At 39.7% G+C, this 15,281-nt stretch overlaps 1 protein-coding gene across 2 annotated transcripts in view; it reads left to right on the top strand.

Annotated features, from left to right (window-relative positions):
• The window catches only part of whrna (whirlin a), a 145,419-nt gene that overhangs the window by 78,258 nt on the left and 51,880 nt on the right, over positions 1–15,281 (top strand). For both annotated transcript variants that reach the window (XM_067969617.1, XM_067969616.1), the window contains exons 5-6: positions 1,387–1,595; positions 11,637–11,673. In XM_067969617.1, the coding sequence (XP_067825718.1) occupies positions 1,387–1,595; positions 11,637–11,673 (246 nt within the window). The remainder of the gene's footprint in view (positions 1–1,386; positions 1,596–11,636; positions 11,674–15,281) is intronic.

Raw genomic sequence — 15,281 nt, 5'->3', positions numbered from 1 at the left:
TGCTCCTTCAGTACTGCACTGAAGTTTCAACTTAGATTATACGCTCAAGTCACTAGAGTGCTTATTTGAACCCACAGCCTTTTGACTTCGAGGTGAGAGTGCGATCACTGAGCCAAGGCTGATTACTCCATATCTACTTATACAAAAGCATCACCCAGGTTATGTAACAATACATCCCTCTTGATATACGAACCGGATATCTTGTCTTTCACACATGCCTTTACATGTACTTCTCCAATCTTTCAGTGGACAGAGTGTTAATATTTTAGTGAGATGCAGAGAGAACAAATGATTAAGCTGTTTTATTTCTGAAATGACCAGTGAATATACAGAGCAATTTATGATTGGACGCTTGTAATCAAATCAGTGCAACTTGTCTTTGTGTAATAATATAAAATAATTAATAAGCCATGCTTCCTCACATCAAGTTTGATTTAAATCATATAGCTTCTAATTATGCTTCTGCAATCTAACCTTTTGAGTCGAGGTGAAAATCGGCCGCAGCAGCTTTTTGTTTAAAAACCTGACCATCAGTATGTGTTTCTGCCTCTAATCCTACCTTCATCTGTTCACAACAGGAATGGGCTTATGCCAGACAATTCCTACCAAGTGTGTGGGACCAGTGATTTCCTTGTACAATGGGTGTGAGGTGATCAACAGGCTAACAAATTGCTTACTGTCTTTGGACTTTGGGAAACAATTTCCATGCTTAGCTTATTAGCATTTTAACCACCTTATATCTGAGTGCTCTTTTTTTCCAAACTTGTGTGAATGCACTTCATCTTAAAACACAACCCTTAAACATAACTCAATCCCAAAATCCTTTCCATCATGAAACAAAAAGTGATCAAAAATCCCAAAACGTGATACTTGTGATTCAGATATTTTGATCAAATTATTTAATTTTTTATACCATTTTTCATTTTTTTCCCCTCCTTTTTTATGGTAGTCATTTACAGTTCCCAAACACATGATGGGCTTGACTGTGAGGTGGCTTCAGGGAGGTGAATAAGACTAGACCCTGGCTGTCTTGCCTAGCAATTTTAACTTCCTTCCTGTGGGAAAAGGCCCGATATCCACTTGATGCCTCCCTTTGATAGCATGCTCAGATAGAGAACTCATCATGGGGGGAGCTGTAGGCACAAACCCACGTCCTGTCACACAGTGGCATAGCTGGAAGGAGGAACAACACGCTGTACAACGACACTATTTCAGTCTCCTCAATTCAATACTCTGCAAATAAATTGCAACAAAAAAAGGTATCACTGAGGAATTCAAAATGTAATCCCATTAGGAACAAAGGAGCTTTTGATACAGTTTTGCAGTTAATTCCAACAATAGGTATTTATAATAGTTCACAGTAACAATGGGATTTTTCTTTGTTAGGTTGGAGATCAGATCATCGAGGTGAATGGCAGAAGTTTTCTCAACATTCCCCACGATGAAGCGGTGAAAATCCTAAAGTCTTCACGCCACCTCATGATGACAATAAAGGATGTTGGGAGACTACCTCATGCTCGCACGGTAGTGGATGAGACGAAATGGATTACGGGCCCAGAGCTCAGTGAGACTGCTGCCTCCGGTGGCCCTGCAGGGTAAGTCCTAGCTTCATCTCTTCAGCTCCAGAGCATTAGTTCTAATGTCACCACATGAATAATAGGTCTCTTGTGAGAAATAAATCTTTTGTGTGTCGAAGTGGAAATAATCCAATTCAGTGGAGTTGCTCACTAAATTAGCCTTTTTTTCCTCTCTGGTTGCAAGTATGGTTTATAGGATATCATGTTTTTATTCTTTGACCTTTTGTTCTAGTTGCAGCCATTTTCAAGGCCACTTTTCTAGTATCCATTATCCCTTCTGTATACAGCTTTCAGTACTAGGCCAGATTTTCCAACGAATACTGACTGATTTTCAAGCCCGATCTCCAGCCTACTTTTTTCACCCACCCGATTTTTCGATATTACTTCTGCCCAACACAGGAATTGTCCGGTCTGAAATGGGTGCGTGTTAGTGTGCGGCCGGTTGAGAAGTTGTGTGTGACAACTTACTGTAATTTGCACCGTGAGAGAGAGAAGAGAGGGCAGTAATTGTGAGCGCAGGAGCAGTTGCAAAGTGTGCACGTGGAAGAAAGCAGAAGGAGGTGCAGGGAAGTGTGCTGCTGTGGTTGGAAAATTGCAATGTGGTTAGAATTGGGAGAACTGCAAAGGCATTATACAGAAATAGTGTTCACTGGAATGGTTCAGGCGAGTCCAAAACCATTGAAGACAAAACTTGATGGAACATGGAAAGCTTTTTTGGCCAAACAAACTGAATCCACCATGGAGTGGTGCTATTTCAGTCCCTTAGGTAGACAGTATTACAATACTGTATTGTCAACATGTGGGATGTTGATGCTAGGAAATGGAACACTTTCTCATTTCAGGCACCTAATATCAGTATCAAGCGCTTCCATGTGAAGTGTAACACAATAAATTCAGAATAAAATCCCCTCTACTTTGCCTCAACAACGTGTCGCAGCTCCAATCTCAGAAGAGCACCCATTCTCTGAATGAGATTATGAACTTAAAAGTAAATAAATATAATGGCATGCATTTATACAATGCCCCAAAATGCCTCAAATGCTTCACGCAGTTTCACTGGCCTCCCACTGGAGTTACAGTGAGAAACTTGTGGAATGTCAGGACCATGGTCACCTTATCAAGAAAAGACACTGAGGCGGTAGAAATGATTCAAAGAAGAGCCACAAGGATGATTTCATGTTTGAAATCATTTGATTATTTAAAGAGAATAAGGAAGTTTTGAAATAAAAATTAAGGATGGACATTATCTAAGTTTATAAGATAATGAAGAGAATCAGAAAGATTGCTACAAAAGGAGCTTCTGCAGGGAAGAAGAACCAGGAGATGATGACAAGTTGAAGAAGCCACAAGTTAAATTTAAGCAAGTACTTCTTCATATTTAAAATTGTCAAGTTGATGGAGTCAACCGCTTCAGCTGAAGTATTCAATAGGGAATCAATTCCTGATTCAATAGAGAGTGAAGAGATCTGCAATTAGAAATATCCCATCATCATGTCCTCAGGACCTTAATGACAGAGCAATTTGATCAGGCAAAGGACCGATTAACAGTCCATTTTTATTTTCTTATCAGTGACAATACACACCTACCTTCGTTTTCTTCACTCATCACATGTCTTTGAGAACTATTTCTTCATAAAAAATCTCAAACATTAAGTACAGTGCTAATAAACAAAGGGTTCCTTGAATTCTGCATTATCTGTGTCTCATGATTTAACTATGGCCTCTGTATTGATTTCGCAAGTGGGAGCCATTTAACACCTCATAAACTTAGGGATTTCTAAGTTTATTGTTTAATTAAGTAGATGTTGCGCACAGAATAACTGCCACGGCTGTTATTAGGAATGTGATAGTCGCTGATTGCTAAGAGCTCTTGAGATTCCTAAGTTTATTGCAGCTACACTGCATGTTTAATATCTTTTTATTATGCGAGCTATGCAATCAAAATCACTAAACTTCAGTTATTTTCTTTCCAGAGTTTGAAGGAACAATTTTTTTTCTTCGAATAGTTCTTTATAAATATCAATTTTAATTGTCCTGATCTCTCCATAATATTGCCAGGACTGTCATTTTGGATTCAGCTCTCCAAGCAGTTTATACAGCACTGACATAATTTAAATTTCTTTTCAAAAAATATGATTCATAATATTGGTAAATGAAATGGGTAAGAATTTCAGCGATACTGTCAGTTAGAAGCTAACTATAGCATATTGTTCCTTCAAGAGGAAGCTTGATAAGAAAGGGACAGAGCTTGTACTGCCACACTGGAATATTTTGAGGAGTGCAAAAATAGCCTGTTGAAAAACCTCCTCTCAAAAATTATTGTAATGGAGACAAAGGTAGGGCTACAATGGAAGGTAGGCTTATTTTCCTTAATTTTTCGACTAGCAAAAGAACCAGAGGCGAGATGAGGAGAATTTTTTTTACCAGTGAGTTGTTATGATCTGGAATGTACTGCCTGAAAGGGTGGTGGAAGCAGATTCAATCGTAACTTTCAAAAGGGAATTGGATAAATGCTTGAAGGGAAAAAATTTGCAGGGCTTTGGGGAAAGGGCAGGGAATGGGGCTAATTGGATAGCTCTTTCAGAGCCAGCACAGGCACGATGGACTGAATGGCCTTCTTCTGTGCTGTATCATTCTATGATTCCGTAATTCAACTTTTAAAATTTGTAAGGAGGCATGGATGTCATCAATCACATCATTGCGCACACCTGATTTACAAATCTTAAATTCAATACTTCATCAACTTCATCTACATGGCTGAGATAATCTAATTATAATCAATTGTAGTTACCATGGGTGATGGACAGGCAAATTGACTTGTAATAATTAATGAATTCAGATTTTATTTGAGAAACAGTGGAATAATGCAAAAAAATCAAATTGTCAGCATTTTGCATCTGCCATAATTGAAATTCAACAAAAACAGAAAAGCAAATTCATTAATACCCTTGCAGAAAAAAAGCCAAGAGCTAGACCACTGATCACAGCTTTCATGTAAAAATGAACAACAGAATTCAACCCCCGAGAATCCCCACATCTCACATAAGAAAATGGAATTTGTCTTCATCACTCACCACAAACCAATGGCCCTAACTGTCCAGGGATTAAACTGAGGAATACAGTCCAAAAAATACTGCTAAAGATCTGCAAAAAGACAGCATTTCATTCATTCAATCACCATGAATCAGAGGTCCTGCTGATTATTACCCTTTATAACATAACCATATTCTTGTCACAAATTATGAGTTATGGGTCATTTATTGCAGTTAAGAAAATATTAATGAATATTTTGATAAACATTGGTTAGTTGTTTACACTAGTTATAGGTTGTTAAAGTTAATTACAACTGAGTTCTTGACTGTAATTGTGTGTGATTAGAGCCAGAGAAGCAGCAGCATTTGTGAGATCTGCTGGGAGTCCCGAGCGTGAAATCTCTGTGAATCAATAAAGTCATTTTGTTTTGTTTTTAAAAAATCTTTTCAAGTATGGATCTCTTTTTTTCCTTTTTTTAAATTCATTCATGGGATGTGGGCGTCGCTGGCAAGGCCAGCATTTATTGCCTATCCCCAATTGTCCTTGAGAAGGTGGTGGTGAGCCGCCACCTTTAACCGCTGCAGTCTGTGTGGTGAAGGTTCTCCCACAGTGCTGTTAGGTAGGGGGTTCCAGGATTGTGACTCAGTGACGATGAAGGAACAGCGATATATTTCCAAGTCAGGTGGTGTTGTTCCCATGCGCCTGCTGCCCTTGTCCTTCTAGGTGGTAGAGGTTGCAGGTTTGGGAGGTGCTGTCGAAGAAGCCTTGGCGAGTTGCTGCAGTGCAACTTGTAGATGGTACATGCTGCAGCCATGGTGCGCCGGTGGTGGAGGGAGTAAATGTTTAAGGGGGTGGTCGATGGGGTGCCAGTCAAGTGGGCTGCTTTGTCCTGGATGGTGTCGAGCTTGTGTACACCCTGCAATGATATCACAATATGTTGTAGTCTTTGGTGATGCTGAGTAACTGTCCTTGAGGTAATGATTGTAATTGAACAAGAGGCTTCCGATCAAAATGAAAAAGTACATAATGGGGTACAGTATATAAGTAATTTGAGACATGACATCTGGTAAGTGTTGTATGCTTGGGAGGGACAGGTGACTTTGGACCTTTGGTTCCCAAAGCTCTCAATCACTAGGGTTTTCCTCTTGTCATATCTGGATCTGTTGTAGACTAATTGATAGAGATTGATTGCTTTGATTAATCAACAACTCTATTACCATTGTATCATGCGACTACCAGGATGGTTAAAGGAGAACTGGATGGACCATGCTCTTTTATCATCCAGCAATTCCTATGTTCCTATAATGCAGCCATCATGGTCACAGTTACTAAGAAACGTTAAATAAATAGATATAAACTAGAACTTATATTTCATAGCAAGTTACACTACAACAACTTGCATTTATTAAGAACCTTTACTATAGAAAAACATCCTGAGGTGCTTATTCGGGTTCGTCGGAATATTTTTAAATTAGACTAGGAGCTGTGGAGGAGTAAAAAGATTTAGGTGTCCATGTAGGAAATGTCACTAAAAACTAGTGGACAGGTACAAAAAGTAATCAAAAAGGCTAATGGAATGTTGGCCTTTATCTCAAGGGCATTGAAAAACAAATGGGAGGAAGTTATGCTTCAGTTGTAGAGAGCCTTGGTCGGACCCCATCTGGAGTACTGCATTCAGTTTTGGGCACCGCACCTCAGGAAAGATATATTGGAGGGGACACAGCAGAGATTCAACAGAATGATACTGGCTTAAAGGGGTTAAATTATGAGGACAGGTTGCATAAAATTGCCTTGTCTTCCATTGAGTTTAGAAGGTTGAGGAGAGACCTAATCGAGGTGTTTAAAATGATAAAGGGATTTGACAGGGTATATACAGAGAGGGTAATTTTAATCTAACCAGCCCGGTGGGAAACTGACTGGATTGGATTGGGCGGGTTAGATTTTCCATTGACTACAGCGGCAAATAGAACCGGGCGGGGTGTAAAACGGGTGGCTGATCTGATCCTGTCAGTTTCCCGCCAGGCGGGTTAAATTAAAATTACCACCAGATAAACTATTTCCTCTGGTTGGGGACCCAGAACAATGAGGCATTGTCTTAAATTTAGAGCCAGGCCAGTTAGGAGTGAAATCCTAACACTTTGCTCATGAGGAGCAGTGGATAACTGCATCTCTCTTCCCCAAAAGGCTGTTGTTGCTGGGTCAATTGAAAATTTCAAGACTGATATCAATAGACTTTTGTTCGGTAAGGGTATCAAGGGAAATGGAGAAAAGGCGGGTAAATGGAGTTGAGGTACAGATCGACCATGGTCTAATAGAATATCAGAGGCTCGAGGGGCTGAATGGCTTACTCATATATACATATATAAAAATAAGGACAGAATGTATAACTTTATAATGGCAACCGAACGTGTCCCCAGCATGCTGCGCACGCGCCCATCTCCTTTTTTACAGCATGGAGAGGCGAGACACTTCGCTAACATGTTTAAATAGGGCTCCCACAGTGCAATTGGGAGCCTGATTTCAAATTGACTGTTGCTGCCCAGGTTTCCCAAGGGTTGGGAAACCCAACAATGAAAGGGAGGCGGGAGCTGCCAGCTCCACAAGGTAAGTACCTTTTCCAGTATTCCTTGTGGACCAGTAGGAGCAGGAGTACTCCCCCTGGCCCCTCAAGGAAGCCTTTGGCCTCCCCCATGCCGATCACGGCCTCTCTCTTTTCCCCTTCTGATTGCCGACCTCCCCCTGCTCCAGCCCCGATGTCCTCTCTCTTCCCCCCCCGCCCCCACTCCGCCACGAGGACTGATCTTCCTCCCCGTCCACCCCACGACCTGTTACATATCAAACCATCATGAGGTATTCCAGCTTTAACCTTGAGTTGTTTGTCCTTACACTGGAAATGGGAGCGGCAAGAGTAAAAGTACATGAATTTTGATCCCCATCACCCTATCACAGCCATAACTGGGCCTTCCACAGTGCCACATATTGTTATTGTTGAAGCTGGTCACGGATGAAAAAATTTAATTTCAATCCTTATTTATATATGGTTTCTTTGATGTGCACCACTAAGCTAGCTGACTTTCTTCTAACATATTGCTGGAATGGTTAGTATTTCCAATCAATCCTCACTGCAAAACTTTCATAAACAATGTCAATAAATGATTCCCCAGCATTTGCAAACCACAATATTAACCTTTCAAATGACCAGGCAAAAGATACCTTTGAAAAACCATAGTGTAATTTTGACTTTGGGTGATATTGTAAAACAGTCAATATCGATTCAGCCTCCTTCGAGAGATGTATAACGGGTGGCTGAAGTGATATAGCCCATTTTACACTATCACCCAAAGTCAAAATTACCTCCAATGAGCTTACAATTAACTTTAATTGAAGTGTGACTGATTATAAAAGTTTAGAACCTAACCATGGATGAATTTTACTGCAGTGTACAGCAAATAATACTTCAATTCACCTTCAATAATAACATCATGGCATAGTTTAATCTTTTTATCTGCTGACCATTGTATATTTCACTCAGACTCTGGAATGCTCCCAACATTTCAAGGAATCATTAAATTCTTACAGATTGTGAAATGACAATTCAGTGATTCCAGAAACTTTTTTTCTACTATGGTTTGAGTTCTCTAGAGCAATTGAGTTAAGATTGTCATTACAAATTGTTTGTGCCATGTATCATCAAACATGACTGTTTCAAAAAAGCCTAAAATGCTTCTTAAGATTCTTATAAGCAAGTATACCATGCATAATGGATTACTTCTCGCACCATGTTGTTTAATCAGACAGCTAACTATTTACCGCACTGTTATCCTGCTGAGACGGACCACTAACTGTCCACTACACCATCCCTATCTCACAGGTACTTTGCGAACCATCCATTATAACATCCCTATCGTTCTTGGCCACTTTGCTAACTGTTCACAATGCCCACCCTTACCCTGCTCAGTCAATTTTCTAACTCTGCACTGTACTATCCTTATCCTTCACTTTATCCAGTCACTTTATTAACTGACCATTATATCATCCCAACCCTGCTAGGTCACTTTACCAGCTGTCCATTATACCATCCCAACCCTGCTCAGTCACTTTACTAACTGCCCATTATACCATCCCTATCATGCTCAGTTGCCTTATTGTCCACTACACTAACCTTACTCCTCTTAGATACTCCATTCTGTCCTGATCTGCGCGCAGTCTCTACTTCAGTCAAAAAATTGGCCTCTGTTGATGGTGGAAAGAAAAAGTATAGGGTACGATGTAAAAGGGAAAAACAGGTGGGTTGGGGGCGGGGAGGCAATCGAAATCGCTGTTTTTGGGGGTGGGCAGACATCCCGGCTAGAACCCGCACATTTTTGAATGAGACTCTGTCAAATCTGTGTGCGTGCAGACAGCAGTCACCAGGAAGTCCCACCCCCACTTAAATCAGGCAGGCTGATAATTAAAGGAGCAAACGGACCTCATTGAGGTACTTAAGGTCGTTTAATTTTTGTGTATTGGATAGTTAAAAAGATTATAACGTTACCTGGTGGCTTTCCCACAGCTTCCCATTCCCGCCTGTGAAACCAGGCGGGAAGGACTGGATCAGTGAAAAATAAACTAAATAAATTAAATAAAATTACATTTCCCATTGTAAACAAATTAAATAAATGTACCTTAAAAACAATGTTGCCTGCCCCCCTCCCCCCAACTCTGATCCCGATGCCCGATGTCTGCCCTCTGATCCCGATGCCCGATGTCTGCCTTCTGATCCCGATGCCCTTCCAGGTTTGGCGCCCGCAAATCACCCCCCCCCACCCTGGGACTCTTCTCACCGGCATATTAAAATTGTGCCCATAACACCATTTTTGATAACATCCACGAGATCAGTAAGGATAGAAAAGGGGAGCAGGGGAGAGACCCGTATGAAATCTCTTTCTGACTAATTTTATGACCTTGATTTAAAATTGTTATGAATTGTTCATTTTTAGGCCTGGAAAATAGGGAGTCAACCATGTGGTTTACTGTCTTGCTGTGCCCTCCAGATGTGGGAATTAGATCTTTATTCTACAGTCCTGTGACCATAGGACTCATAACTGCATTTATTTCACATATACCTCTTTCATAAAATCCACCAAAATCTGTTCACTGACCATTCAAAAGCGAAGGCTATAAACTGGAGTAAATAATATGCTTTAGAAACTGGCTGATTGATGATAATAATGAGCTGATCTGCACAAGTGTTATTAGCTGTTGTCAAGTATCAGCAAATGTATCCCGCTATGTTCTGCAAATGTTACTTGATTCTGTTGATTTAGTTAAAGCAGTGAATAGTTATTTTCCAATGTCTGTATTTAATTAATCTTGAACAGTCTTCTCTATAGGTAACACTTAAGATATTCCAACTTTACATTAACTCTGCCTGTCCCCTTGTATTTAAATTAAAAGCATTACTGTTCTCTTTCTAAAAAGCACAGGGGGCAGGGGGTGATCATTGTTGAATGGTACAGTCATATAATGTGCTGATCAGGATCCAAAAATTAGGGAGTTTAGTTTAAGATAACAAACCAAGAAAAACTCTTTACACAAGGATAGTAAAATTATGGAATGTTACCAGGGACACACAAGTGCCAGGCAATGACCACCTCCAACAGCAGAGAGTCTAACCACCTCCCATTGATATTCAATGGCATTACCATCGCCGTGTTCCCCACCATCAACATCCTGGGGGTCGCCAATGACCACTCACTGGACCATAAATGCTGTGGCAACTAGGGATGGGCAATAAATGCAGGCCTTGCTAGCAACGCCCATATCCCGAGAATAAATTTTTTAAAAAGATTGAATCAATTGCATAAATATGTTCAAAAAACAATTATTCTATGTTTCTGGAGACAAAATGGAGTAACGGGTGTGGTGAGAAGGTGGGTAGATGGCATTGAGATCAATGTAAAAGACACAAGCTTGTTTGCCAAATTACTTTTCCGAAAAATTAATTGTATTCGTATCCGAAACCACTTACACCGATTTCTATTTGGAAGATTTTTTAGGCACATGTTGGTCTATATCTAAGAAACTTGTTCTGGTTGTATTTATGTAGAGGGTACATCTGAGTGAACCATGAAGGCTTTACACATTAGTGTAATACCCATGGCATTGCTTTGGTCTTTTTTTGTATTTGATTTATACAAAATACACATGTTGAAGAGCAAAATTCACCATTCCCAGTTAAGAATTTCAATTTTTTTTGTGAAGAAATCTTTCCGCTGGGACTTTTACGGGGTTTCGGTTCCATGAGTAATGAAGTGTCCTCATCTATCCCCTGTCTCCTGCTTTATGATGTAATCTTCATTAACAAATCTGATACAAACTGGGCAACAAGAGCTCAGATATGATATAATAGCCATTAAGAGCATCACAGCTTGTTGGCTGATGTCTGTGGACACCTGGAAGATACCAATTTGTTAATTGTATGTCCTGTCTTTGTTATAGTGTAGAATTATTGTCTGGGATTGATATTATTTTATTAGAAACTGACACACGGACCCAAAAGGAATCAAATACTGAAAAATATCATCTCTCACGGTGTGGAAACAGGCCGACAGCTTCTGTATTGCTGCAGAAGGATTACCAGGCCAGGTGGACTAAAGTTGGAGATACCTGGAATATCTTTGATTTGCTGCTGACTGCCATTCATTTCTAAAAACAAATGTCTAAACTCTTGTCAAAAATTCAAGATGCAGCAAAAAAGATTCTCCAGCAGCTTATTGAAATAAGGAACACAGAAGCTGGAGACTTCTTCTTGCACACTGTGATCAAAGATGATTCATTCTGTAAACTGACTGCAGTGTATACTGAGCACCATTCGTGAGACCCCTTGACTTACAGAAGTGCATTGTTACAATAATCATTGGAAGTTTGCAGCATGATGTGACAGAAGAAAGTTATTCTCTTAGCAAGTTGATGTCAGCAAGTGGCAGGGCTATTATTCACTATACTGAGCAGCTTATAAGATAAAACTTTGTATTTGTCTTCCAGGATTGCTGGAGAAGATATTGGACAGGCTACTGCTAAGGTAGGACTGAATGTCATTTCTTCTGTTTATCGTCACCTAATCATTTCTATCAGTAATACAATTATCCAATAATCATAAATATCGGTATATTGTTAGAGTTAAACTTTTTATATCATATAAAAGCTAATTTTGTTAATACAGTGAATATGATTTACATTTTCCTCTTGTGAAATAGATTTAGGAATTTGTCACTTGGGAGTTATCAAATGTATTTGACTTGTGAGAATAAATGTCATATTTCACTATCCTCTGCAGCATATGCTTTATGCATATTACATTCATATATGGTTGAATTTGATACAATCCGTCTTTCCATTATTCAGCTGGTGAGGGAATTTCTGTGGTCCAGTAACTATAAAAAAAATCTTCTGAAGGAAACAAAGTTAATTAGAAACTATTTCTTAATATAACATTGTAAATAGTAATTGTTATCATATTGTGTTCTAACACAGAATACCCTTTTTTCCCGTTACTGGATTGGTTGTCAAAACCAAGAGTTTCACATAACTGTGAATAAAAAGACTAGCTAATTATTATGGAAATACTTTTATTTTAAAATGCACTGGATAGTGTGGGTGTTCGTTCTGGAATTTTTCCAAAATGGAAGTCACAGTTGATGTTTGGTGAACGGCTCTTTGGGTTTCATATCCTAGTTGTACAAATACAGTCAGTTCAGCATATGGGTATTAAAGATCTGTCATCTTTCATCTGACTGTTTGCCACAGAAAAATCTAAGCTTCATTATCAAATCATCATTTCAAACAACCCAGTGAGGGAAATGATCAGGGTCACTGGTTTACAGTGACTGAAGAAGTCAAATTCGATTGTTTATTGCTTGTGGTTCCGAGGTTTTTAGCCAGTGTTTTGCAGATTGTATTCCACAATCCACCCGTTTATAATTAGACGATTAATTTATTGTGACTGACTAAATCAAATTCCATTCTTATTTAGTGGGATTGTGGAATTTTTACCAGTGTTTTGGAGATCATTTTCTGCAATTCCACTCATTTTCCCTGTTGGAAACGAAATTGGTGGCCTTGGGAATGACCTGCCCACACAGTTAGGTGATTTATATAAACTCACCAGTCTAAAGTTAAATAGTCCTGATGGGAATGTATGTAACAGATATTTTCCAAGAATAGTGAAGAGCTTTCCCATGACCTTTAAGATCAAATTACTGAGTCTCTGGCAACGTCTTGTTATTGATTATATTATTGAATTATTTCTACATTCATGATTCCTTTCCCACCACACCTCTCCCCCAACACCCACCTCAACCCGTCGCTCCCCACCGCCCTCCACCCCTGACCTAGATAGACCTAGATACATTCATTTATCATTTGCTGTCCTGACTACTCATCTTGTAGACAGAATACCAAGTGTAGTTTACACTGGGTTTGAAGTGTACAGTCACTTACCAGGCCCTGCTTTCAATTAATTTTAATTATTTATCACAGTTCACACTGTCATTTCTTCTAATGAGTTTGTAATTATCTGTAACAGCATACGTATCTTGAATAAATATGCTGTAGTAAAGGGAGTTTATGAACTGATTTTGTGTGGCTGGGATTAAAATTAAATTAACATTCTCTATTTTCTGGATAAATACAATAAAACAGGGAGTGTTTCTTTCTAACTGAGCGATACGGATGTGTCCTCATCACCAATGTACATTGGCTCACCGAACCCTGTCCTTTCCTTCAGTCATGCTCATCATACTGCTCGCTTTCCCCTGAGGATCCTTTGGCCAAGAGGATTGCTGATTTACTCCTGGGAGCTAAAGGCTATATTTTCAGCAGTCAGTTTAGGCACTGTGTGAGAAAGCAATCGTATAGGGTTGCAGAATGATTGCCAGTCGCACTGGTGAAGTACTGTTGCAAATCCAATAGAAGGGCATACACCTTAAGGCTTTATCTTTGCTCCCTCCAGCAAGGTATAATGGAGGATATACTGACTGTACATGCTTTTCATTATTTTTGGAAATATAGCTATTAAGGAAAATTAAACATACAGGGGTTGTTATTGTATTCCAGCGCTGTGCCAGCAAGAGTGGCGCTCTTTAGGCATTGTTGGGTAGAAATCTGTCTTGGGCAGTACTACAAAACGGGTGGTGGCACATCGGCCGCCCATTATACTCCCTGCCTGATACTCAGTTCTACTGCAGTCAATGGAACTGAATGTTGACGGGGAGTATAACGAGGCTGACGCGAACCCGCCCGTTTTGCACTAGCGCCCGAGACAAGTTTCTACCTTTTGTGTGCCTCTAATGCTGTGAGGTGACCTCACATTGTGAGCTCAGCTCACTTTAATAAGCAATGGGGCTCCTTGCACAAAATGAATGAAGTAGAGGGGATGCATTCTCTGGCCCTAGCAGCTCTTAAAGGGCTGCAGGCGCATTAAAACTGTACTGATGCTGAGAGGTAGGAGTGGTGCAACAGGACCAGGATGATGAATGGCACCCTTTCAGGATGCAGGGAATGTTGCAGAGAAGGTGTGGTCCTTTTGGAAAGGAAAGGTCATCTCCTTCTGAAGAGTAGCACGAAAGCATGGATGGAATTAGTAAAAAGAATGAATACCAGGCAAGCCCATATTTTAGCACAACACAGCACTCTATATTGCTGCCATGTCAATGCATTTGTTCTGTGGCCCAGGAAATGTATTAATGAACAAACACCCCAAGTAGTCAGTCACACAAGGTAATAGTGCAATGCAATGCTGCATGTTCACAGAACCAGGGTTGCCCTGGAGTAGCAAGCAGGGCAACCCTCTGTGCCCACTTCATTGCAGCAGCACCTCCACATTACCAGCGATCAAACAGAAGGTTCAAGTACTGTGCTCTTCATCACTGACAGATTCTGCATTATTGTGCCAGGTGCTGGGTATTACAAGTCACTATTTGCCCTGGATACTCTTTGGAAAGGCTGAAATAGGCATTAAAAATAATTGCAATCTTTTTTCGCCCCCATATGTGGCCGCTTACCTTTAAGTGGCCATATTCCTTTAAGGTTTCTTATCGTTCCTTTACTGATGTGAAAATTAGGGCTACCATGTTTAACCCTTGTTCATACCTGATCCCTATTAACATACTTTATTTATATACAGTCCCCATTACCATTACATACTGTGCTGAATCCCCATTCATATATATCTCATAATTTAATGGCATAATTTTATGTGCTTCATAAACTTAGCTGTTATTAATGTGGGCTGATGAGAAATCCCCATCCCACTATTAAATGGGTGGTAATGAATGGTTTGTGGTGCAGAAATTAATTTATCCTATTTTTCAAACTTGACACCTGATTAAATGATTTAGATACATCTCCACTTCAGTGCTAGGACTGGAAAATCAGCACTAATATTTTTACATGTAGCTTGGCATCCTGAAACCCTTAGGTAAAAGTTGTGGAATAGAGTCAACTGTACACCGCACAGTAAATGAACATATAATAAATGATATACAGTAAATTAATTGTATAGAATATAGTAAATTGTAAAATACAGTATAGTATAGATTGTAATGTACAAAAGAAGGTATATTTCCATTTATAGTAAATTGCCATATACAGTAAATTGTAGGAAGCATCCAGCATATTGTATAATCAACA

Source organism: Heptranchias perlo, chromosome 31 (genome assembly GCF_035084215.1).
Source record: "Heptranchias perlo isolate sHepPer1 chromosome 31, sHepPer1.hap1, whole genome shotgun sequence".
Taxonomy (NCBI): Eukaryota; Metazoa; Chordata; class Chondrichthyes; order Hexanchiformes; family Hexanchidae; genus Heptranchias; species Heptranchias perlo.
The sequence above is the reverse complement of the archived record's forward strand: the minus strand, read 5'-3'. Positions and strand labels throughout refer to the sequence as shown.